This window comes from Salmo trutta, chromosome 24 (assembly GCF_901001165.1).
Source record: "Salmo trutta chromosome 24, fSalTru1.1, whole genome shotgun sequence".
Lineage (NCBI taxonomy): Eukaryota > Metazoa > Chordata > Actinopteri > Salmoniformes > Salmonidae > Salmo > Salmo trutta.
The window spans coordinates 48,072,999-48,095,777 of NC_042980.1; the positions used below are offsets into that span (position 1 = coordinate 48,072,999).

Below are 22,779 nucleotides of genomic sequence, written 5' to 3' on the forward strand. Positions count from 1 at the left end.
AGTAGTTAGCTACACCGCTACATGGTAAAACAGTAGTGTGTAGTTCCAGTAGTTAGCTATACCGCTACATAGTAAAACAGTAGTGTGTAGTTCCAGTAGTTAGCTACACCGCTACATGGTAAAACAGTATAGTTCCAGTAGTTAGCTTCACTGCTACATGGTAAAACAGTATAGTTCCAGTAGTTAGCTTCACTGCTACATGGTAAAACAGTAGTATGTAGTTCCAGTAGTTAGCTATACCGCTACATAGTAAAACAGTAGTGTGTAGTTCCAGTAGTTAGCTACACCGCTACATGGTAAAACAGTAGTGTATAGTTCCAGTAGTTAGCTACACCGCTACATGGTAAAACCGTAGTGTGTAGTTCCAGTAGTTAGCTACACCGAAACATGCTAAAACGTAATTAACTATTGAAAACACTGCCAAGATTTGAATTTAGTTCAACTACCACCAAGCTACAACAAAATGTAACTAAATTACTAGTTGAACTACATGTAGTTCACTACTCCCCAACACTGACATAGTCTCCTGTCTGTGTAGAGTCTATCCTACAGCGTATGGTGGAGACCCTGGAGATGTACGGTATTGACCCTAGAGAGCTGACCTCCCAGCAGCTCTACAGACTGGCTGTGGTGCTGCAGCTGATGCAGGCTGAGGACAAGGACAACATAGGTACTACTTACAACACATTGTAGTCATCAAATAAATTATACAGATATGCTTATTTTTTTTGCCTCCCAGTCTTTTTTATTGAATTTTTATTGAATTTCCAGCAACCTGGTCTCAGAGCATTTTGTATTATTCTGTGCGTAAGTCACTCCATTTAGGATGATATGTTACGTTTAGTTTGGTATGTATTCATTTGGGGATATCCATCACACATTTCGTATGATATGTTACGAATTACAGTTCATATTATATGTAATGAATTTGCAAAATGTACAATATGTTATGAATTTGGTAAATGTACAATATGTTGTGAATTTGCAAAATGTTTGCTATGCTACGAATTCTAGCTAAGTGGCTAACGTTAACTAGCTTGCTAACGTTAGCTAGGCTAGGGGTTAAGGTTACGATTAAGTTTAGGAGTTAGGTTAAAGGGTTAAGGTTAGGGTTAGGGGAAGGGTTATCTTAAAGGGTTAGGGGAAGGGTTAAGGTTAGGGTTAGGGGAAGGGTTATCTTAAAGGGTTAAGGTTAGGGTTAGGGGAAGGGTTATCTTAAAGGGTTAGGGGAAAGGTTAGCTAACATGCTAAGTAGTTGCAAAGTAGCTAACAACTTGTAAGTAGTTTAAAGTTGCTAATTAGCTCAAATGTTAAAGTTGTAAGTGATGAGATTCAAATTCGCAACCTTTGGGTTATTAGACATTCACGTTACCCATCCACCCCGACCAACCACCACCCTACCCTCTATTTGATTTTGCCTCAAGTAACCATCTGTCTTATGTAATCATACAAAAACGTAACATATCATACCAAATGGAGTGCCTTCCGATTTACATACAGAATAATACAAAATGCTCTGATACCAGGTTGGTATACAAAATTACCTGTGCCCACATACTACAGCACACTGTTACCCTTTTCACCTTGTTGGACCATCCTAATCTCACGAGCTGCCAAGGATGTTATATCAGGGCAGTCCTTTTCAACACAGTTCATGTAAACTATGGTGGGATGCCTCACAAGGCTCAGTACATCTTGGTTTGGCACGATATGTGTGAAAAGGGTGTATCTGTCTGCACTCAGAAAGGCCCTTAGTCATTTAATACCAATGAATAATGAATACATTACATGAGTCATTTCCTGTACTCCATCTGCCTTGCTAAAAAACTTCTTTGTATTGCTCTCTCTTGTTTTTCAGATCCACTTACCGATGATCCAAAGAAGGTATGTTCAGATCAGACAGGAGTATATACGGTACATTTAAAAAAACAAATATTTCACCTTTATTTAACCAGGTAGGCAAGTTGAGAACAAGTTCTCATTTACAATTGCGACCTGGCCAAGATAAAGCAAAGCAGTTCGACAACATACAACAACACAGAGTTACACATGGGGTAAAACAAACATACAGTCAATAATACAGTAGAAAAATAAGTCTATATACAATGTGAGCAAATGAGGTGAGATAAGGGAGGTAAAGGCAAAAAGGCCATGGTGGCAAAGTAAATACAATATAGCAAGTAAAACACTGGAATGGTAGATTTGTAGTAGAAGAAAGTGCAAAGTAGAAATATAAATAATGGGGTGCAAAGGAGCAAAATAAATAAATACAGTAGGGGAAGAGGTAGTAGTTTGGGCTAAATTATAGATGGGCTATGTACAGGTGCAGTGATCTGTGAGCTGCTCTGACAGTTGGTGCTTAAAGCTAGTGAGGGAGATATGTGTTTCCAGTACATAAAGTACATCAAATGTCATGTGACAAAAATATGTTGTTTACTGTAACATAATGACCGTAGAACCATTATCTTCATGTGTCCTCCTCCTCCCACTCCTCCTTCTCCATTTCCTCATCTTCCTCCTCCCCCATTTCTTCCTCCTCCACCTCTGCCTCTTCCTTCTCCTGCTCCTCTTCCTCTGCCTTTTCCTTCTCCTCCTCCTCTTCCTCATCGTCCTCCTCTTCATCTTCCCTCCACCTCCTCCTCCTCCTCCTCTACACAGATGCAGCAGGTTCTTAAAAGCAGTGACACAGTGCCCAACAAGGGAGAGAAAGCTCCCGTCTTTGTCCCCCCTCCCTCCTCTGCCCCAGGGCCCAAGGTGGCCCCTACCCTGGCCCCAGCTGCCACTAGTCCCCCCCTCACAGCACCTCTAGGGGGCAGCGTGACAGCCAAGGACTCCTCTGTCTCTGTGGAGGATGTGAAAGGAAAGGTGAAAAGCTCCAGTGTCCCAGCAGGGCTAGCAGCTGCTGAGGGAGGAACAGCCGCCAGGGAGGAGTATGGATACATCGTCACTAACCAGAGGTCAGTTCTGGTAACTTACTGTGTAAATATCTAGTTTTACCTCTCATAGTACCTAATACAGGCTGGACTGGGTCATCCTGTTACAAATGGCATATGACTTACATTAAATGTATCTATGTCTGAGTCCCTTGTATCATTAGCTCGTCAATGCCGGATGGTAAGGTTTTATGCTGTGATGTTGAGTCTCTAGGGTTTTATGCTGTGATGTTGAGTCTCTAGGGTTTTATGCTGTGATGTTGAGTCTCTAGGGTTTTATGCTGTGATGTTGAGTCTCTAAGGTTTTATGCTGTGATGTTGAGTCTCTAGGGTTTTATGCTGTGATGTTGAGTCTCTAGTGTTTTATGCTGTGATGTTGAGTCTCTAAGGTTTTATGCTGTGATGTTTGAGTCTCTAGGGTTTTATGCTGTGATGTTGAGTCTCTAGGGTTTTATGCTGTGATGTTGAGTCTCTAGGGTTTTATGCTGTGATGTTGAGTTTCTAAGGTTTTATGCTGTGATGTTGAGTCTCTAGGGTTTTATGCTGTGATGTTGAGTCTCTAGTGTTTTATGCTGTGATGTTGAGTCTCTAAGGTTTTATGCTGTGATGTTTGAGTCTCTAGGGTTTTATGCTGTGATGTTGAGTCTCTAGGGTTTTATGCTGTGATGTTGAGTCTCTAGGGTTTTATGCTGTGATGTTGAGTCTCTAAGGTTTTATGCTGTGATGTTGAGTCTCTAGGGTTTTATGCTGTGATGTTGAGTCTCTAGTGTTTTATGCTGTGATGTTGAGTCTCTAAGGTTTTATGCTGTGATGTTTGAGTCTCTAGGGTTTTATGCTGTGATGTTGAGTCTCTAGGGTTTTATGCTGTGATGTTGAGTCTCTAGGGTGTTATGCTGTGATGTTGAGTCTCTAGGGTTTTATGCTGTGATGTTGAGTCTCTAGGGTTTTATGCTGTGATGTTGAGTCTCTAGGGTTTTATGCTGTGATGTTGAGTCTCTAAGGTTTTATGCTGTGATGTTGAGTCTCTAGTGTTTTATGCTGTGATGTTGAGTCTCTAAGGTTTTATGCTGTGATGTTGAGTCTCTAGGGTTTTATGCTGTGATGTTGAGTCTCTAGGGTTTTATGCTGTGATGTTGAGTCTCTAAGGTTTTATGCTGTGATGTTGAGTCTCTAGTGTTTTATGCTGTGATGTTGAGTCTCTAAGGTTTTATGCTGTGATGTTGAGTCTCTAGGGTTTTATGCTGTGATGTTGAGTCTCTAGGGTTTTATGCTGTGATGTTGAGTCTCTAGGGTTTTATGCTGTGATGTTGAGTCTCTAGGGTTTTATGCTGTGATGTTGAGTCTCTAGGGTGTTATGCTGTGATGTTGAGTCTCTAAGGTTTTATGCTGTGATGTTGAGTCTCTAGGGTTTTATGCTGTGATGTTGAGTCTCTAGGGTTTTATGCTGTGATGTTGAGTCTCTAGTGTTTTATGCTGTGATGTTGAGTCTCTAAGGTTTTATGCTGTGATGTTTGAGTCTCTAGGGTTTTATGCTGTGATGTTTGAGTCTCTAAGGTTTTATGCTGTGATGTTGAGTCTCTAAGGTTTTATGCTGTGATGTTGAGTCTCTAAGGTTTTATGCTGTGATGTTGAGTCTCTAGGGTTTTATGCTGTGATGTTGAGTCTCTAGGGTTTTATGCTGTGATGTTGAGTCTCTAAGGTTTTATGCTGTGATGTTGAGTCTCTAGGGTTTTATGCTGTGATGTTGAGTCTCTAGGGTTTTATGCTGTGATGTTGAGTCTCTAAGGTTTTATGCTGTGATGTTGAGTCTCTAGGGTGTTATGCTGTGATGTTGAGTCTCTAGGGTGTTATGCTGTGATGTTGAGTCTCTAGGGTTTTATGCTGTGATGTTGAGTCTCTAAGGTTTTATGCTGTGATGTTGAGTCTCTAAGGTTTTATGCTGTGATGTTTGAGTCTCTAAGGTTTTATGCTGTGATGTTTGAGTCTAGACTCTAAGGTCATATGCACGTTGATGAATGTGTTTTGAATGTGTGTTGTTGTTGTTGTTATTGTTCTCCAGTCCTCTCAGTCTGTATAATGGGGTGAAACTACTGGGCGTACTGGCAGAGAGGATCCACCTGACTACCAGCAGCTTCATCAACATCAGGTAATGCACTGTGTGTGTGTGTGTGTGTGTGTGTGTGCGTGCGTGTGTGTGTGTGCGTGCGTGCGTGCGTGCGTGGTGTGTGTGTGTGTGTGTGTAAGCTAATCGACTCATTTTGTTCCTCCAGTGTGGTGGGCCCTGCCTTGACGTTCAGGATCAGGCAGAACCCTCAGAACATGAGTGCAGAGGATATGGCTGAGAAGGCTGGTGAGAACCTCTCTCTCTGTTTAGCGAGTATCTGCCTAATTCTGCTCTGCAAGCATTATTTGGTGTTCTACATTGTACACAGAGGATATTTTTGCATAATTCTGCATGCAGAGTCTCAATTTAGAGTTTGTCCCATTTTGTAAATTTTTGGTTGGTGAACGGACCCCAGACCTCACAACCATAAAGGGCAATGGGTTCTATAACTGATTCAAGTATTTTTAGCCAGATCCTAACTGGTATGTTGAATTTTATGTTCATTTTGATGGCGTAGAAGGCCCTTCTTGCCTTGTCTCTCAGATCGTTCATAGCTTTGTGGAAGTTACATGTGGTGCTGATGTTTAGGCCGAGGTATGTATAGTTTTTTGTCTTACTGAGATTTACTGTCAGGGCCCAGGTCTGACAGAATCTGTGCAGAAGATCTAGGTGCTGCTGTAGGCCCTCCTTGGTTGGTGACAGAAGCACCAGATCATCAGCAAACAGTAGACATTTGACTTTAGATTCTAGTAGGGTGAGGCCGGGTGCTGCAGACTGTTCTAGTGCCCTCGCCAATTCGTTGATATATATATATATATATATATGTTGAAGAGGGTGGGGCTCAAGCTTCATCCCTGTCTCACTCCACAGCCCTGCGGAAAGAAATAAGTGTGTTTTTTAACCACACACTTTTTGTTTGTATACTGTACATGGATTTGACAATGTCGTATGTTTTTCCCCCAACACCACTTTCCATCAATTTGTATAGCAGCCCCTCAAATTGAGTCAAAAGCTTTTTTGAAATCAACAAAGCATGAGAAGACTTTGCTTTTGTTTTGTTTTGTTTATTTGTCAGTTAGGGCGTGCAGGGTGAATACGTGGTCTGTCGTACGGTAGTTTGGTAAAAAAGCCAATTTGACATTTGCTCAGTACATTGTTTTCACTGAGGAAATGTACGAGTCTGCTGTTAATGATAATGCAGAGGATTTTCCCAAGGTTGCTGTTGACTCATATCCCACGGTAGTTATTGGGGTCAAATTTGTCTCCACTTTTGTGGATTGGGGTGATCAGTCCTTGGTTCCAAATATTGGGGAAGATGCCAGAGCTGAGGATGATGTTAAAGAGTTTAAGTATAGCCAATTGGAATTTGTTGTCTGTATATTTTATCATTTCATTGAGGATACCATCAACACCACAGGCCTTTTTGGGTTGGAGGGTTTTTATTTTGTCCTGTAGTTCATTCAATGTAATTGGAGAATCCAGTGGGTTCTGGTAGTCTTTAATAGTTGATTCTAAGATTTGTATATCTCTCTCTCTCCCTCGCTAGCTCACTATTTATCTATACCCTCTCATCTCTCTCTCTCTCTTTCATATTTGATTCTAAGATTTGTATTTGAATCTCTTGCTCGCTCTCTCTCTCTCTCTCTCGTTCTCTCTCGTTCTCTTACACTCTCGATCTGTCTGTCTTTATCACTCTCTCTCTGTGTCTCTCTCTCTGTGTCTCTCTCTCTCTGTCTCTCTCTCTCTCTCTCTCTCTGTCTCTCTCTCTCTGTCTCTCTCTCTGTCTCTCTCTCTCTCTCTGTCTTAATCTGTCTGTCTCTCCTTTCTCTGTCATCCATATTAACACCATGCCCTGAATCCCAGCACAGGCCTCTCTGGCAGATTTAAAGTTCTGTATAAGAGGGAAAGAGAGACAGAACCATTATTTTTCTCAGCAGTCAGACCTGTTGTTCTCAGAGACGCAGCCTAACGGTGTCCATCTATTAATAAGACTGGTGAACGTGTAGTCCTATATACTTCTCATAGGACCAATCCTTTATCTATAAAATGTCCCTTGCCAGAGATGTTCCCCGTGTGGCTCAGTTGGTAGAGCATGGTGTTTGCAATGCCAGGGTTGTGGGTTTGATTCCCACGGGGGACCAGTATGGGGAAAAAATGTATGGAAACGTATGCATTCACTACTGTAAGTTGCTCTGGATAAGAGTGTCTGCTAAATGACTAAAATGTAATTGTAAACTATATTCAGATTTTTTTGTCTGGCTGTGGCCGTACTCCAGCTGAATGTAAAGGACGTCTGGCTGTGGCTGTGGCCGTACTCCAGCTGAATGTAAAGGACGTCTGGCTGTGGCCGTACTCCAGCTGAATGTAAAGGACGTCTGGCTGTGGCTGTGGCCGTACTCCAGCTGAATGTAAAGGACGTCTGGCTGTGGCTGTGGCCGTACTCCAGCTGAATATAAAGGACGTCTGGCTGTGGCCGTACTCCAGCTGAATGTAAAGGGCGTCTGGCTGTGGCCGTACTCCAGCTGAATGTAAAGGACGTCTGGCTGTGGCCGTACTCCAGCTGAATGTAAAGGGCGTCTGGCTGTGGCCGTACTCCAGCTGAATATAAAGGGCGTCTGGCTGTGGCCGTACTCCAGCTGAATGTAAAGGACGTCTGGCTGTGGCCGTACTCCAGCTGAATATAAAGGGCGTCTGGCTGTGGCCGTACTCCAGCTGAATATAAAGGGCGTCTGGCTGTGGCCGTACTCCAGCTGAATGTAAAGGGCGTCTGGCTGTGGCTGTGGCCGTACTCCAGCTGAATGTAAAGGGCGTCTGGCTGTGGCTGTGGCCGTACTCCAGCTGAATGTAAAGGACGTCTGGCTGTGGCTGTGGCCGTACTCCAGCTGAATATAAAGGACGTCTGGCTGTGGCCGTACTCCAGCTGAATGTAAAGGGCGTCTGGCTGTGGCCGTACTCCAGCTGAATGTAAAGGACGTCTGGCTGTGGCCGTACTCCAGCTGAATGTTAAGGACGTCTGGCTGTGGCCGTACTCCAGCTGAATATAAAGGGCGTCTGGCTGTGGCCGTACTCCAGCTGAATGTAAAGGACGTCTGGCTGTGGCCGTACTCCAGCTGAATGTAAAGGACGTCTGGCTGTGGCCGTACTCCAGCTGAATGTAAAGGACGTCTGGCTGTGGCCGTACTCCAGCTGAATGTAAAGGACGTCTGGCTGTGGCCGTACTCCAGCTGAATGTAAAGGACGTCTGGCTGTGGCCGTACTCCAGCTGAATGTAAAGGGCGTCTGGCTGTGGCTGTGGCCGTACTCCAGCTGAATGTAAAGGACGTCTGGCTGTGGCCGTACTCCAGCTGAATGTAAAGGACGTCTGGCTGTGGCCGTACTCCAGCTGAATGTAAAGGACGTCTGGCTGTGGCTGTGGCCGTACTCCAGCTGAATATAAAGGGCGTCTGGCTGTGGCCGTACTCCAGCTGAATGTAAAGGGCGTCTGGCTGTGGCCGTACTCCAGCTGAATATAAAGGGCGTCTGGCTGTGGCCGTACTCCAGCTGAATGTAAAGGGCGTCTGGCTGTGGCCGTACTCCAGCTGAATATAAAGGGCGTCTGGCTGTGGCCGTACTCCAGCTGAATGTAAAGGGCGTCTGGCTGTGGCCGTACTCCAGCTGAATGTAAAGGGCGTCTGGCTGTGGCCGTACTCCAGCTGAATGTAAAGGGCGTCTGGCTGTGGCCGTACTCCAGCTGAATGTAAAGGACGTCTGGCTGTGGCCGTACTCCAGCTGAATATAAAGGGCGTCTGGCTGTGGCCGTACTCCAGCTGAATGTAAAGGACGTCTGGCTGTGGCCGTACTCCAGCTGAATATAAAGGGCGTCTGGCTGTGGCTGTGGCCGTACTCCAGCTGAATGTAAAGGGCGTCTGGCTGTGGTTGAAGGATATGAGTGTCTATGTGAACATTTCCATGATTTTCAGAGAAGAACCCACAATCCCTTTCACTCTGACTCTCCGTAGGGTCAGAGTTCATAGGAGCTGACGTCGAGGCCCATGGTTAAAAGTGGTGAACTAAAACAGGGAAGGGTGTACCATTTGGGACATAGACAGAATAGTGTGTTGAAAATCATGAATTATAACAACTGTTTTTTGGTTTGTGTGTGTTTTTGTCTCTGTCAGCATCTCAGAAGTCCTTTCTGGAGTCTGAGACGGGGTTGAAGATACTGCAGACTGGTGTGGGAGAGGTACAGTGGAGCTTCCTTCAGCCCTTCTACATCCCCTCTCTGGAGGGGGCACACTTAGACGAGGGTGACTCTCTCTGCCTTTATACTCTCTTTCTTTCTCCATGGGTTGGTTACACTGCAAGGAGTTGAGTAATACAGTAGATACAGGACAACCTTGATAAATGTATATGTATTGATCTAGCTAGACGCAGAGCCATCTCCAGCTGCCTTGGAGACAAGTCTCATGACTCTCTATCTCTCTGTGTGTCTGTCTCTCTTTTGAAGACCCTACTCTCTCTCTTCTCTCTCCTCCCCCACTCTTCTCTCTATCTGAATTCAATTTTTGATACATTTACATTTTAGTTATTTAGCAGACACTCTTATCCAGAGCGATTTACAGTAGTGAATGCATACATTTCATACATTTTTTTTATTCTGTGCTGGCCCCCCGTGGGAATCGACCCCACAACCCTGGCGTTGCAAACACCATGCTCTACCAACTGAGCTACAGGGAAGACTATATGTGCTTATTGATATGTGCTTATTGTCTTGCTGGGAAGATCCACTTGCAGCCAAGTGTCAGCATCCTGGCAACGGCAACCCGTTTCTTTGGCAAAGTTGTCCTGGTGCTGGGTAAAGTTCATGATGCCGTTGACCTTAACAAAGGTGCCAGGAGCTGTGGAAGCCAAATAGTCTCATAGTACCAGGACATTTTAGCCTAAAACCTGGCTGCCACTGCCAGGAGGCTGACACAGCAAGTGGATCTTCCCAGCAAGACAATAAAGCACATATCAAAATCCACAAAGAAATGGTTCATTGACCACAAAATCAACTTTTTTTCCAATGGCCGTCTAAGTCTCTGGACTTCAACCCCCGAATTGAAAACCCGTGGTTGGAATTGAAGAGGGCCAGTCCATAATCACAGATGAAAGATATCAAGGATCTGGACAGATTCTGTATGGTGGAATGGTTTAAGATCCCTCCCGTAAAATAAAAGTTTGAATAAAACCAGTTCGTTTAGTAAATCTAAGTCTAAGACATAGACCTAATACCGTTATGTAAAAATACTACTAGTTAGCTTGTCCACTATAACAACAGGTTCAAGCGTAACCAGATTAACTTGCTTTGAAGATCAAACTACTTTCAGTGAGCACTAACCCTGTGTCCCTGTCGCTAGACTAGTGACTTCAACTAGCTTCGGCTGCCATCTAGTGGAAAGGAATGGTAACTACACTGGGCAGCTAGTTGGCAGACTAATGACTTCAACTAGCTTTGGCTGCCATCTAGTGGAGAGGAATGGTAACTACACTGGACTGCTAGTTGGCAGAGTAATGACTTCAACTAGCTTTGGCTGCCATCTAGTGGAGAGGAATGGTAACTACACTGGACTGCTAGTTGGCAGAGTAATGACTTCAACTAGCTTTGGCTGTCATCTAGTGGAGAGGAATGGTAACTACACTGGACTGCTAGTTGGCAGAGTAGTGACTTCAACTAGCTTTGGCTGCCATCTAGTGGAAAGGAATGGTAACTACACTGGACTGCTAGTTGGCAGAGTAATGACCAACTAGCTTTGGCTGCCATCTAGTGGAAAGGAATGGTAACTACACTGGACTGCTAGTTGGCAGACTAGTGACTTCAACTAGCTTTGGCTGCCATCTAGTGGAAAGGAATGGTAACTACAATGGGCAGCTAGTTGGCAGAGTAATGACTTCAACTAGCTTTGGCTGCCATCTAGTGGAGAGGAATGGTAACTACACTGGACTGCTAGTTGGCAGACTAGTGACTTCAACTAGCTTTGGCTGCCATCTAGTGGAAAGGAATGGTAACTACACTGGGCTGCTAGTTGGCAGAGTAGTGACTTCAACTAGCTTTGGCTGCCATCTAGTGGAAAGGAATGGTAACTACACTGGACTGCTAGTTGGCAGAGTAATGACTTCAACTAGCTTTGGCTGCCATCTAGTGGAGAGGAATGGTAACTACACTGGACTGCTAGTTGGCAGAGTAGTGACTTCAACTAGCTTTGGCTGCCATCTAGTGGAGAGGAATGGTAACTACACTGGGCAGCTAGTTGGCAGAGTAATGAATTCAACTAGCTTTGGCTGCCATCTAGTGGAGAGGAATGGTAACTACACTGGACTGCTAGTTGGCAGACTAGTGACTTCAACTAGCTTTGGCTGCCATCTAGTGGAGAGGAATGGTAACTACACTGGACTGCTAGTTGGCAGACTAGTGACTTCAACTAGCTTTGGCTGCCATCTAGTGGAGAGGAATGGTAACTACACTGGGCAGCTAGTTGGCAGAGTAATGACTTCAACTAGCTTTGGCTGTCATCTAGTGGAAAGGAATGGTAACTACACTGGACTGCTAGTTGGCAGAGTAATGACTTCAACTAGCTTTGGCTGCCATCTAGTGGAAAGGAATGGTAACTACACTAAGCATCTCGTTGCCAGATTCAAAGTAGACTTTAATAATATATGCCATTCAGCAGAAGTCTTTATCCAAAGCGAACTGGGTACATGGTAGTGGAAACAGATCATAGAAACAGGATTACAATTTTGATATCATGGATGGTCATTTCTTGCATCTATAGCTCTGTCTATTAATCTGAGAGTGGTTACATGTCTCCAGCCCCAAATCCCTCAGCTTCTTACCCAAAGAGGAGCAGGGAGACACTTTGTTATTGTTTCTACTGCTGATTAAGACTTTAAGAAGTTAAAAATGCAGATTAAATTACACACCAAAATATGTTACAGATACTATATAAATGTCCCATCACTCAGACAGTTACTGAAAACAAACCAACAGGGCTGCAGCGTAGCCTAGTGGTTAGAGCGTAGGACTAGTAACCGCAAGGTTGCAAGTTCAAATCCCCGAGCTGAAAAGGTAAAAATATGTTGTTCTGCCCCTGAACAAGGCAGTTAAGCCACTGTTCCTAGGCTGTCATTGTAAATAAGAATTTGTTCTTGACTGACTTGCCTAGTTAAAAAAAAAATCTCCAGCAATCAAATATATTTTACGTAAGCCCTTTTTACATCAAAATAATAACCACAGTGGTTATAGAAGGTGCAACAATTCAACACCTCAGGAGCAAATGTCAGTTGACTTTTCATAGCTGAGCATTCATAGGTTGAGACAGCAGGTGCGGTAGAGAGAGAGTCGAAACAGCAGGACTGGGACAAGGTAGCACATTCGTTGAAACGGGTCAGAATAAATCTGTGGGAAAACGATTCTACTCCGATTCCCTTTATGGATGGGGGTGTATCTTTGAATTGGCTGTTGAATGGCCTGCTCCTTCTTCATTCACCATTCCGCTCCCCTAAAGTGATCGATAAGTATATCTTGGCTCGCACTGTGATGATTGTGATTCTGAGCTGTTAGGTTCATACAGCGAGTTATGGTCTCCACTGATCTCTCTCTCCATCTGTGGCGTATTGGGGACTCAGTATCAAGGACTCAGTTGTATGGTCATGAGCGCAATCTATCTGGGCCCCGAGCTCTTTAGTGAGGGTCTCGGTGGACGTCTTCTCATTTTACATTTTAGTCATTTAGCAGACGCTCTTATCCACTCATCATAAACGTTGATGTAAGATACAAGTGTTTTACATAGAATTAAAGATACACTGTGTCAGATTTCAAAAAAGCTTTACGGCAAAAGCACACCATGCCATAATCTGAGTACCTAGCTCAGACACCAAAACAAGCCATACAGATACCCGCCATGTTGTGGAGTCAACAGAAGTCAGAAATAGCATTATAAATATTCACTTACCTTTGATGATCTTCATCAGAATGCACTCCCAGGAATCCCAGTTCCACAATAAATGTTTGTTTTGTTCGATAAAGTCCATATTTATGTCCAAATACCTCCATTTTGTTTGCGCGTTTAGTCCAGCATTCCAAATTCACAAAGCGCTCGTGTTTAGTCAAGACGAAAAGTCAAAATAGTTCCATTACAGTTTGTAGAAACATGTCAAACGATGTATAGAATCAATCTTTAGGATGTTTTTATCATAAATCTTCCATAATATACCTACCGGACAATTCCTTTGTCTTCAGAAAGGAAAGGGAATGTGGCTTGCGCTCACGGCTGTGCGCGAGACTGAGCTCATGGCCTACTGCCAGACACCTGATACAATCAGCTCTCATTCTCTCCCCATTCACAGTAGAAGCCTGAAACAAGGTTCTAAAGACTGTTGACATCTAGGGGAAGCCTTAGGAAGTGCAATATGACCCCACAGACACTGTATATTGGATAGGCAATCACTTGAAAATACAAACCTCAGATTTCCCACTTCCTGGTTGGATTTTTTCTCTGGTTTTTGCCTGCCATATGAGTTCTGTTATACTCACAGACATCATTCAAACAATTTTAGAAACTTCAGAGTGTTTTCTATCCAAATCTAATTATATGCATATTCTAGCTTTTGGGCCCGAGTAGCAGGCAGTTTACTCTGGGCACGTCAGTCATCCAAGCTACTCAATACTGCCCCCCTTTCCCAAAGAAGTTAACGTTACCTCAGGCTCCAGTACATTGACTCGCAGCCGCCTCCTCCGTTCAGTCACTTTTAATTGACTCCGAAGTCAGTGATGTTGATGATGGTCGGTCGGTATCCCCTACACCATAACATCGAAAGTACCCTTCATCGCGAAGTCTACCTCAGCGAAATGCTGTCTGCAGATCCTTTCTCTTCAGAACATGGAGCCACTTCTTCAAAAGTTGTAGGTCCTTGGGCAGCCGACGGTAGTTTACCGAGGGATTTTTTTTGGAGCCAATTCATCTAGCCTGGAGCTATACAGTTCATGTTTGAGTTACTACTTGTTGTTGCCATCTTCCTTGTCCTCCCCTAACCTCACTCTCTTCGATACCACAGACAATTTGTTGATTCCTGCCAGTGACGCACTGGCATCAGTCGTTACTATGGCAATTTAAAATGGAGCTGACCAAAGCTCAAATAAACATTTTTGACAATCAAAATACTAAATATAGAGATGTTTTTGTGTTAAATGCACATGTTTAGTATTAGTGGATTGAATACATCTCTTTGTTTAGATTTACTTCCTAAAGTGTTGCCATTCCCCTTTAAGAGTTGATAGTGTTTCCATCCCCTTTAAGAGTTGACGGTGCGCGCTGTGATGTGGGCTGGTGTGGATAAAATGCCAGGGCCAAATTCTTGTCCCAGTCTGCCCCTGCTGCTGCTCTGTTCTCTCCCACAGACTGCCTATCCTGTCCAAGACATCAAACCAAACCCGACCCGCCCCCCACCTCCGTTACTCTCCCCATCCCAAAAGCAACATGTGGAGCTGTGCCTTTTTGAAGTGACAAGTGGCGGCGTCTGGTTGAATGGAGTTTGAAGGAGAGCTAGAGGCCTTGCATTGTATCCCTGGAGAGCGCGGAGAGGGAGAGAGGGAGAGAAGGAGAAGCGCATTTTTTATTTATTCCATTTCCTTTCTCTTTTTCATTTCACAGCATTTCACTTCTTTGGGCTACCTTTCCCTCCTCTTTGCTTGCATGTAGACCTAGGCTACTTGCTACAAGTTTCTAGAATCCTTTACAGAAATCCCAATGCTTTTCAAATGGCTATTTTCAAGGGTATTATTAGTGATATCAGGGCTTGTCGGAACTTAAATGTGATATTGGGTCATGCATCATGAGTGGAAGAAAGAGAAAGAGCTCCTGTAATGTTTTTACGGTCCACATTAGCCGTATCTGATTCAGGAGAGATGCAGCGGTTGATCCGGGTGGAAAACAGCCCTGGTGTTGAAATGTAGGATGGATTGTGGTGAGTGTTATTCTTAGTCTCTAGATATATATTTAGTGAAAATGAAGTGGGCTGTATGATTCAAGTTTAACGGTAAACAACTTAATGGAGTATGTAATTTGGGCAAAATATTATATTGCGTAGACTACCCACTCAGAACTAGGCTTTATATCGGAAGATACAAGATCAGCTTCTTTCAGGACTACTTTAGATCAATTATTTTGGTAAAAACAACAAAAACAAACGTTTTGGGCCTCATTGCTCGTATCATAAGGAAACGCTAGCAGAAACAGCATATTATTTTCCAGCAAAATAAATTAATAAAAGCAATGTAGGCTATCAAAAAAGAGAAGACGTTTCTATGAACACATAGAGATAGAGAGAACATAGAGAACTACTAATAACATGGCCTGAAATTAATCGTATTATGACAATGATAATAATAATAATTAATTTCCCAATATTTAAAGCCTATTCATGAATACACCTGCATAATTTCAACCTAGGCCTGCTACAGGTAATTTCCAATTAAAATGCATAACTAAGTGATTGTTGTTATGAATGCATTAAGTTGATCAAAAGGAACAACTTGAATTAATTGCTTTCTAGTTACAGAATAACCGGAACGCATTTATATAATAGCCCTGCTAGTGAATTAGTGTTGTTTATATAATAGGCCTGCTAGTGAATTAGTGGTGTTTAAATAATAGGCCTGCTAGTGAATTAGTGGTGTTTATGTTTATATAATAGTCCTGCTAGTGAATTAGTGATGTTTATATAATAGGCCTGCTAGTGGATTAGTAATGTTTATATAATAGGCCTGCTAGTGAATTAGTGGTGTTTATATATTAGGCCTGCTTGTGAATTAGTGATGTTTATGTTTATATAATAGGCCTGCTAGTGAATTAGTGGTGTTAATATAATAGGCCTGCTGGTGAATTAGTGATGTTTATATAATAGGCCTGCTAGTGAATTAGTGGTGTTTATATAATAGGCCTGCTGGTGAATTAGTGATGTTTATATAATAGGCCTACTGGTGAATTAGTGGTGCTTATATAATAGGCCTGCTAGTGAATTAGTGGTGTTTATATAATAGGCCTGCTAGTGGATTAGTAATGTTTATATAATAGGCCTGCTGGTGAATTAGTGGTGTTTATGTTTATATAATAGGCCTGCTGGTGAATTAGTGATGTTTATATAATAGGCCTGCTGGTGAATTAGTGGTGTTTGTATAATAGGCCTGCTGGTGAATTAGTGGTGTTTATATAATAGACCTGCTAGTGAATTAGTAATGTTTATATAATAGGCCTGCTGGTGAATTAGTGGTGTTTGTATAATAGGCCTGCTAGTGAATTAGTGATGTTTATATAATAGACCTGCTAGTGAATTAGTGATGTTTATATAATAGCCCTGCTAGTGAATTAGTAATGTTTATATAATAGGCCTGCTAGTGAATTAGTGGTGTTTATATAATAGGCCTGCTAGTGAATTAGTGGTGTTTATGTTTATATAAGAGGCCTGCTAGTGAAATAGTGATGTTTATATAATAGGCCTGCTAGTGAATTAGTGATGTTTATGTTTATATAATAGGCCTGCTGGTGAATTAGTGGTGTTTATATAATAGCCCTGCTAGTGAATTAGTGGTGTTTATATAATAGGCCTGCTGGTGAATTAGTGATGTTTATATAATAGGCCTGCTAGTGAATTAGTGGTGTTTCTATAATAGCCCTGCTAGTGGATTAGTAATGTTTATATAATAGGCCTGCTGGTGAATTAGTGGTGTTTATGTTTATATAATAGGCCTGCTGGTGAATTAGTGGTGTTTATGTTTATATAATAGGCCTGCTGGTGAATTAGTGGTGTTTATATAATAGGCCTGCTAGTGAATTAGTGGTGTTTATATAATAGGCCTGCTAGTGAATTAGTGGTGTTTATATAATAGGCCTGCTGGTGAATTAGTGGTGTTTATATAATAGGCCTGCTGGTGAATTAGTGGTGTTTATATAATAGGCCTGCTGGTGAATTAGTGGTGTTTATATAATAGGCCTGCTGGTGAATTAGTGGTGTTTATATAACAGGCCTGCTTGTGAATTAGTGATGTTTATATAATAGGCCTGCTAGTGAATTACACACTGCCATAATATACTACCAATACATCTAATGATATTGCCTACACATGAATTATGTTTGATGCATTATTTTATAGTTATTTTGTTCATTTTATTGAAACAATAAAAATAAATACCACATTATCAGCTAGGCTGAATACAATCAAAGACAATAACACCAAAATATGGTGTTTTAAGGGCAAGAGATGGCTGAAGATAATGTTTAGGGGGCAACTGTATCTCTCTACTCGACACTTCGCTCCTTTTTTAGTAGTTTTGCTTTAGAAGGTTTAAACAGTATGTAGTGTGCTCTTTGCTCTCTCTGCTCTCCCTCAGCTAGAGGTGCCAGCTGGGGGTGGGGGTGGTAGGGGGGTTGCTGTGGTTACAGGGTCAGTTTTGGCACCGTGATGAAAGAGGTGATGATGTAACGTGTCTGTCTCCGTTACTGGCCCTGCAGATAACAGCTAATCGTTCCTCAACAATGAGTCAGTTTTACTTTCTAAGAATATATTGATCGTAATCAATTGTTTTATTACCATTCCAGCATTATTACTGTGATCCTGTTATTGTCAGCGGTTCTGCTTGCGTCGGCTGCAGCGATGTAGACAGGGATTATCTGTGGCTGACTGAGTGGGGAGGGTAAAGGTAAAGGTTAGAGGTCAAGGGTCAGGGGTCAGGGGTTGAAGAGGTGATAAAGGGGGGGGGGGGGCGGTCCTGGGACCCTGCATCTCTTTAACTGTCTCTAGAAGGGATGGCTGTTTTTTGTTATTTGGTGTTTTGTAACCTTGTTACTTGTTTTATACTGCGATGTTGCTGACTGTGTTTAGTGGGGTCAGACATCAGTAATGTGTTCCTTATATTCAATGCCCCTCGCAGGACCTTTCCCAATCTCTCCCTGGCCTCTACAACTCTTAACCCCTACCCCCCAGGACCTTACCCCATCTCTACAACTCTTAACCCCTACCTCCCAGGACCTTATCCCATCTCTATAACTCTTAACCCCTACCTCCCAGGACCTTACCCCACCTCTACAACTCTTAACTCCCACCCCCCAGGACCTTACCCAATCTCTCCCTGGCCTCTACAACTCTTAACCCCTACCACCCAGGACCTTACCCAATCTCTCCCTGGCCTCTACAACTCTTAACCCCTAGCCCCCAGGACCTTACCCAATCTCTCCCTGGGTTCTACAACTCTTAACCCCTACCCCCCAGGACCTTACCCAATCTCTCCCTGGCCTCTACAACTCTTAACCCCTACCCCCCAGGACCTTATCCAATCTCTCCCTGGCCTCTACAACTCTTAACCCCTACCCCCCAGGACCTTATCCAATCTCTCCCTGGCCTCTACAACTCTTAACCCCTACCCCCCAGGACCTTATCCAATCTCTCCCTGGCCTCAACAACTCTTAACCCCTACCTCCCAGGACCTTACCCCATCTCTATAACTCCTAACCCCTACCCCCCAGGACCTTACCCCACCTCTACAACTCCTAACCCCTACCTCCCAGGACCTTACCCCATCTCTACAACTCTTAACCCCTACCTCCCAGGACCTTACCCCACCTCTACAACTCCTAACCCCTACCTCCCAGGACCTTACCCCACCTCTACAACTCTTAACCCCTACCTCTCCTAACACCCCCAAACTGTGTGTCAGCCTGTTCCAGTCTGGTCCTGGGGTCCTTTGTCCTCTTGTCCACAACCAGCTAATTTTTCTTGCCAGCTCCTCTGCCTCAGTCTAAAGACCTGTCCTTCTCCTGCTGTGTCCCAAATGGCAACCTATTCCCATAGGGCTCTGGTCAAAAGTAGTGCACTATATAGGGAATAGGGCTCTGGTCTAAAGTAGTGCACTATATAGGGAATAGGGCTCTGGTCAAAAGTAGTGCACTATATAGGGAATAGGGCTCTGGTCTATAGTAGTACACTATATAGGGAATAGGGCTCTGGTCTAAAGTAGTGCACTATATAGGGAATAGGGCTCTGGTCTAAAGTAGTGCACTATATAGGGAATAGGGCTCTGGTCTATAGTAGTACCACTATATAGGGAATAGGGCTCTGGTCTATAGTAGTGCACTACATAGGGAATAGGGCTCTGGTCTAAAGTAGTGCACTATATAGGGAATAGGGCTCTGGTCTATAGTAGTGCACTATATAGGGAATAGGGCTCTGGTCTATAGTAGTACCACTATATAGGGAATAGGGCTCTGGTCTATAGTAGTGTACTACATAGGGAATAGGGCTCTGGTCTATAGTAGTGTACTACATAGGGAATAGGGCTCTGGTCTATAGTAGTGCCACTATATAGGGAATAGGGCTCTGGTCTAAAGTAGTGCACTATATAGGGAATAGGGCTCTGGTCTAAAGTAGTGCACTATATAGGGAATAGGGCTCTGGTCTAAAGTAGTGCACTATATAGGGAATAGGGTGCCATTTCCGCCCCCTGTCCCCCAGTCTATTCATGCCCCCCCCCCCCCCCCCCCCCCGAGGACGAGAGAGAGAGAGAGAGAGAGAGAGAGAGAGATTGGGGTTGAATGTCCAGGGTGTTAGTTAGTTAGTGAGGTGTAGGTTGGATCACTAGAGTGTGAGCAGAGCGCCGCTTCTCCACATTACACCGAGCATTTCTCTGTTGCCATGGAAGAAGCCTGGCCCAGTCCTCCCCCACTGAGGCTGCCAGACACCATGGCAGCTTCAACAGGCAGGGGGGGGGTGGTATCATGCTCTGCTCTCTCTCTTTTCTTTCTTCCTAATCTTTCTCTCTATCTATCTCTCTCTCTCTCTCAATTCAATTTCAATTTAAGGGGCTTTATTGGCATGGGAAACATATGTTTACATTGCCAAAGCAAGTGAAGTAGATAATAAACAAAAGTGAAAATCCCAAATTGTTTTGAATAGTCAAGTTACACAGAGCTCTGAGACACACACTTACCCCACCAGACATGCCACCAGGGGTCTTTTCACAGTCCCCAGGTCCAGAACAAATTCAACAAAGAGTACAGTATTATATAGAGCCCTTATTGTATGGAACTTCCTTCCATCTCATATTGCTCAAATAAACAGCAAACTTGGTTTAAAAAAACAATTAAAGCAACACCTCACGGCACAAGGCCTCTCTCCCCTATTTGACCTAGTTTGTGTGTCTGTATTGATATGTTGGCTATGTGTGCCTTTTTAGTTCTGTCCTTGAGGTTTTCATGTCTAATGATGTTCTGTATTATGTTTCATGTTCTGTGTGGACCCCAGGAAGAGTAGCTGCTGCTTTTGCAACAGCTAATGGGGATCCTAGTAAATTACCAAAATACCAAATAAACAATACAAAAAAATAACAGTAAACATTTCACTCACAAAGACTCTCAAAAGAATAAAGACATTTCTGTTTGCACATATTATGTGAAAATAGTTCAAGTACAAAAGGGAAAGTAATTAAACATAAATATGGGTTGTGTTTACAATGGTGTTTGTTCTTCACTGGTTGCCCTTTTCTTGTGGCAACAGGTCACAAATCTTGCTTCTGTCATTGCGCAATGTGGTATTTCACCCAACAGATATGGGAGTTTATCAAAATTGGGTTTGTTTTAGAATTCTTTGTGGGTTTGTGTAACCTGAGGGCAATATGTGTCACTAATATGATTATATATGGGGTGGCAGGTAGCCTAGTGGTTAGAGCGTTGGGCCAGTAACCAGCAGGTAGCCTAGTGGTTAGAGTGTAGGGGCGGCAGGTAGCCTAGTGGTTAGAGTGTAGGGGCGGCAGGTAGCCTAGTGGTTAGAGTGTAGGGGGGGCAGGTAGCCTAGTGGTTAGAGTGTAGGGGCGGCAGGTAGCCTAGTGGTTAGAGTGCAGGGGGGGCAGGTAGCCTAGTGGTTAGAGTGTAGGGGCGGCAGGTAGCCTAGTGGTTAGAGTGTAGGGGCGGCAGGTAGCCTAGTGGTTAGATTGTAGGGGCGGCAGGTAGCCTAGTGGTTAGAGTGTAGGGGGGGCAGGTAGCCTAGTGGTTAGAGTGTAGGGGCGGCAGGTAGCCTAGTGGTTAGAGTGTAGGGGGGGCAGGTAGTCTAGTGGTTAGAGTGGAGGGGCGGCAGGCAGTCTAGTGGTTAGAGTGTAGGGGTGGCAGGTAGCCTAGTGGTTAGAGTGTAGGGGCGGCAGGTAGCCTAGTGGTTAGAGTGTAGGGGCGGCAGGTAGTCTAGTGGTTAGAGTGTAGAGGCGGCAGGGTAGTCTAGTGGTTAGAGTGTAGGGGTGGCAGGTAGTCTAGTGGTTAGAGTGTAGGGGCGGCAGGTAGTCTAGTGGTTAGAGTGTAGAGGTGGCAGGTAGCCTAGTGGTTAGAGTGTAGAGGAGGCAGGTAGCCTAGTGGTTAGAGTGTAGAGGAGGCAGGTAGCCTAGTGGTTAGAGTGTAGAGGAGGCAGGTAGCCTAGTGGTTAGAGTGTAGAGGAGGCAGGTAGCCTAGTGGTTAGAGTGTAGGGGCGGCAGGTAGTCTAGTGGTTAGAGTGTAGGGGCGGCAGGTAGTCTAGTGGTTAGAGTGTAGAGGTGGCAGGTAGCCTAGTGGTTAGAGTGTAGAGGAGGCAGGTAGCCTAGTGGTTAGAGTGTAGAGGAGGCAGGTAGCCTAGTGGTTAGAGTGTAGAGGAGGCAGGTAGCCTAGTGGTTAGAGTGTAGAGGAGGCAGGTAGCCTAGTGGTTAGAGTGTAGGGGCGGCAGGTAGTCTAGTGGTTAGAGTGTAGAGGATGCAGGTAGCCTAGTGGTTAGAGTGTAGAGGAGGCAGGTAGCCTAGTTGTTAGAGCGTTGGACTAGTAAATGAAAGGTTGCTAAATCAAATCCCCGAGCTGACAAGGTAAACATCTGTTGTTCTGCCCCTGAACAAGGAAGTTAACCCACTGTTTCTAGGCTGTCATTGAAAATAAGAATTTGTTCATAACTGACTTACCTAGTTTAAAAATATATCTATATTTGGCAGGAGGTTAGGAAGTGCAGCTCAGTTTCCAACTCATTCTGTGGGCAGTGTTGCACATAGCCTGTCTTCTCTTGAGAGCCATGTCTGCCTATGGCGGCCTTTCTCAATAGCAAGGCTATGCTCACTGAGTCTGTACATATTCAAAGCTTTCCGTTGTACACAGAGGATAATTCTGCAAACAGAGTCTCAATTTGGTGTTTGTCCCAATTTGTAAATTTTTGGTTGGTGAGCGGACCCCAGACCTCACAACCATAAAGGGCAATGGGTTCTATAACTGATTCAAGTATTTTTAGCCAGATCCTAATTGTATGTCGAATTTTATGTTCCTTTTTCCTTGTCTCTCAGATTGTTCACAGTTTTGTGGAAGTTACCTGTGGCGCTGATCTCTCTCCCTCCCTTTCACATTCGCTCTTCTCTCTCTCTCTCCCTTCTCTCTCCCCCTAGCCTTAAGGGTGGCAGGTAGCCTAGTGGTTAGAGGGGCAGGTAGCCTAGTGGTTAGAGGAGGCAGGTAGCCTAGTGGTTAGAGTGTAGGGGCGGCAGGTAGCCTAGTGGTTAGAGGGGCAGGTAGCCTAGTGGTTAGAGGAGGCAGGTAGCCTAGTGGTTAGAGTGTCAGGGCGGCAGGTAGCCTAGTGGTTAGAGGGGCAGGTAGCCTAGTGGTTAGAGAGGCAGGTAGCCTAGTGGTTAGAGGGGCAGGTAGCCTAGTGGTTAGAGGTGCAGGTAGCCTAGTGGTTAGAGGAGGCAG

At 44.0% G+C, this 22,779-nt stretch overlaps 1 protein-coding gene across 1 annotated transcript in view; it reads left to right on the forward strand.

Annotated features, from left to right (window-relative positions):
• Window positions 1–22,779, forward strand: part of LOC115161409 (receptor-type tyrosine-protein phosphatase-like N) — a gene marked incomplete in the record, with an annotated part of 90,204 nt that overhangs the window by 52,394 nt on the left and 15,031 nt on the right. Inside the window, 6 exon segments of the mRNA XM_029712374.1 lie at window positions 539–670; window positions 1,859–1,884; window positions 2,659–2,957; window positions 4,993–5,079; window positions 5,204–5,283; window positions 9,195–9,259. Of these exon segments, the coding sequence (XP_029568234.1) occupies window positions 539–670; window positions 1,859–1,884; window positions 2,659–2,957; window positions 4,993–5,079; window positions 5,204–5,283; window positions 9,195–9,259 (689 nt within the window).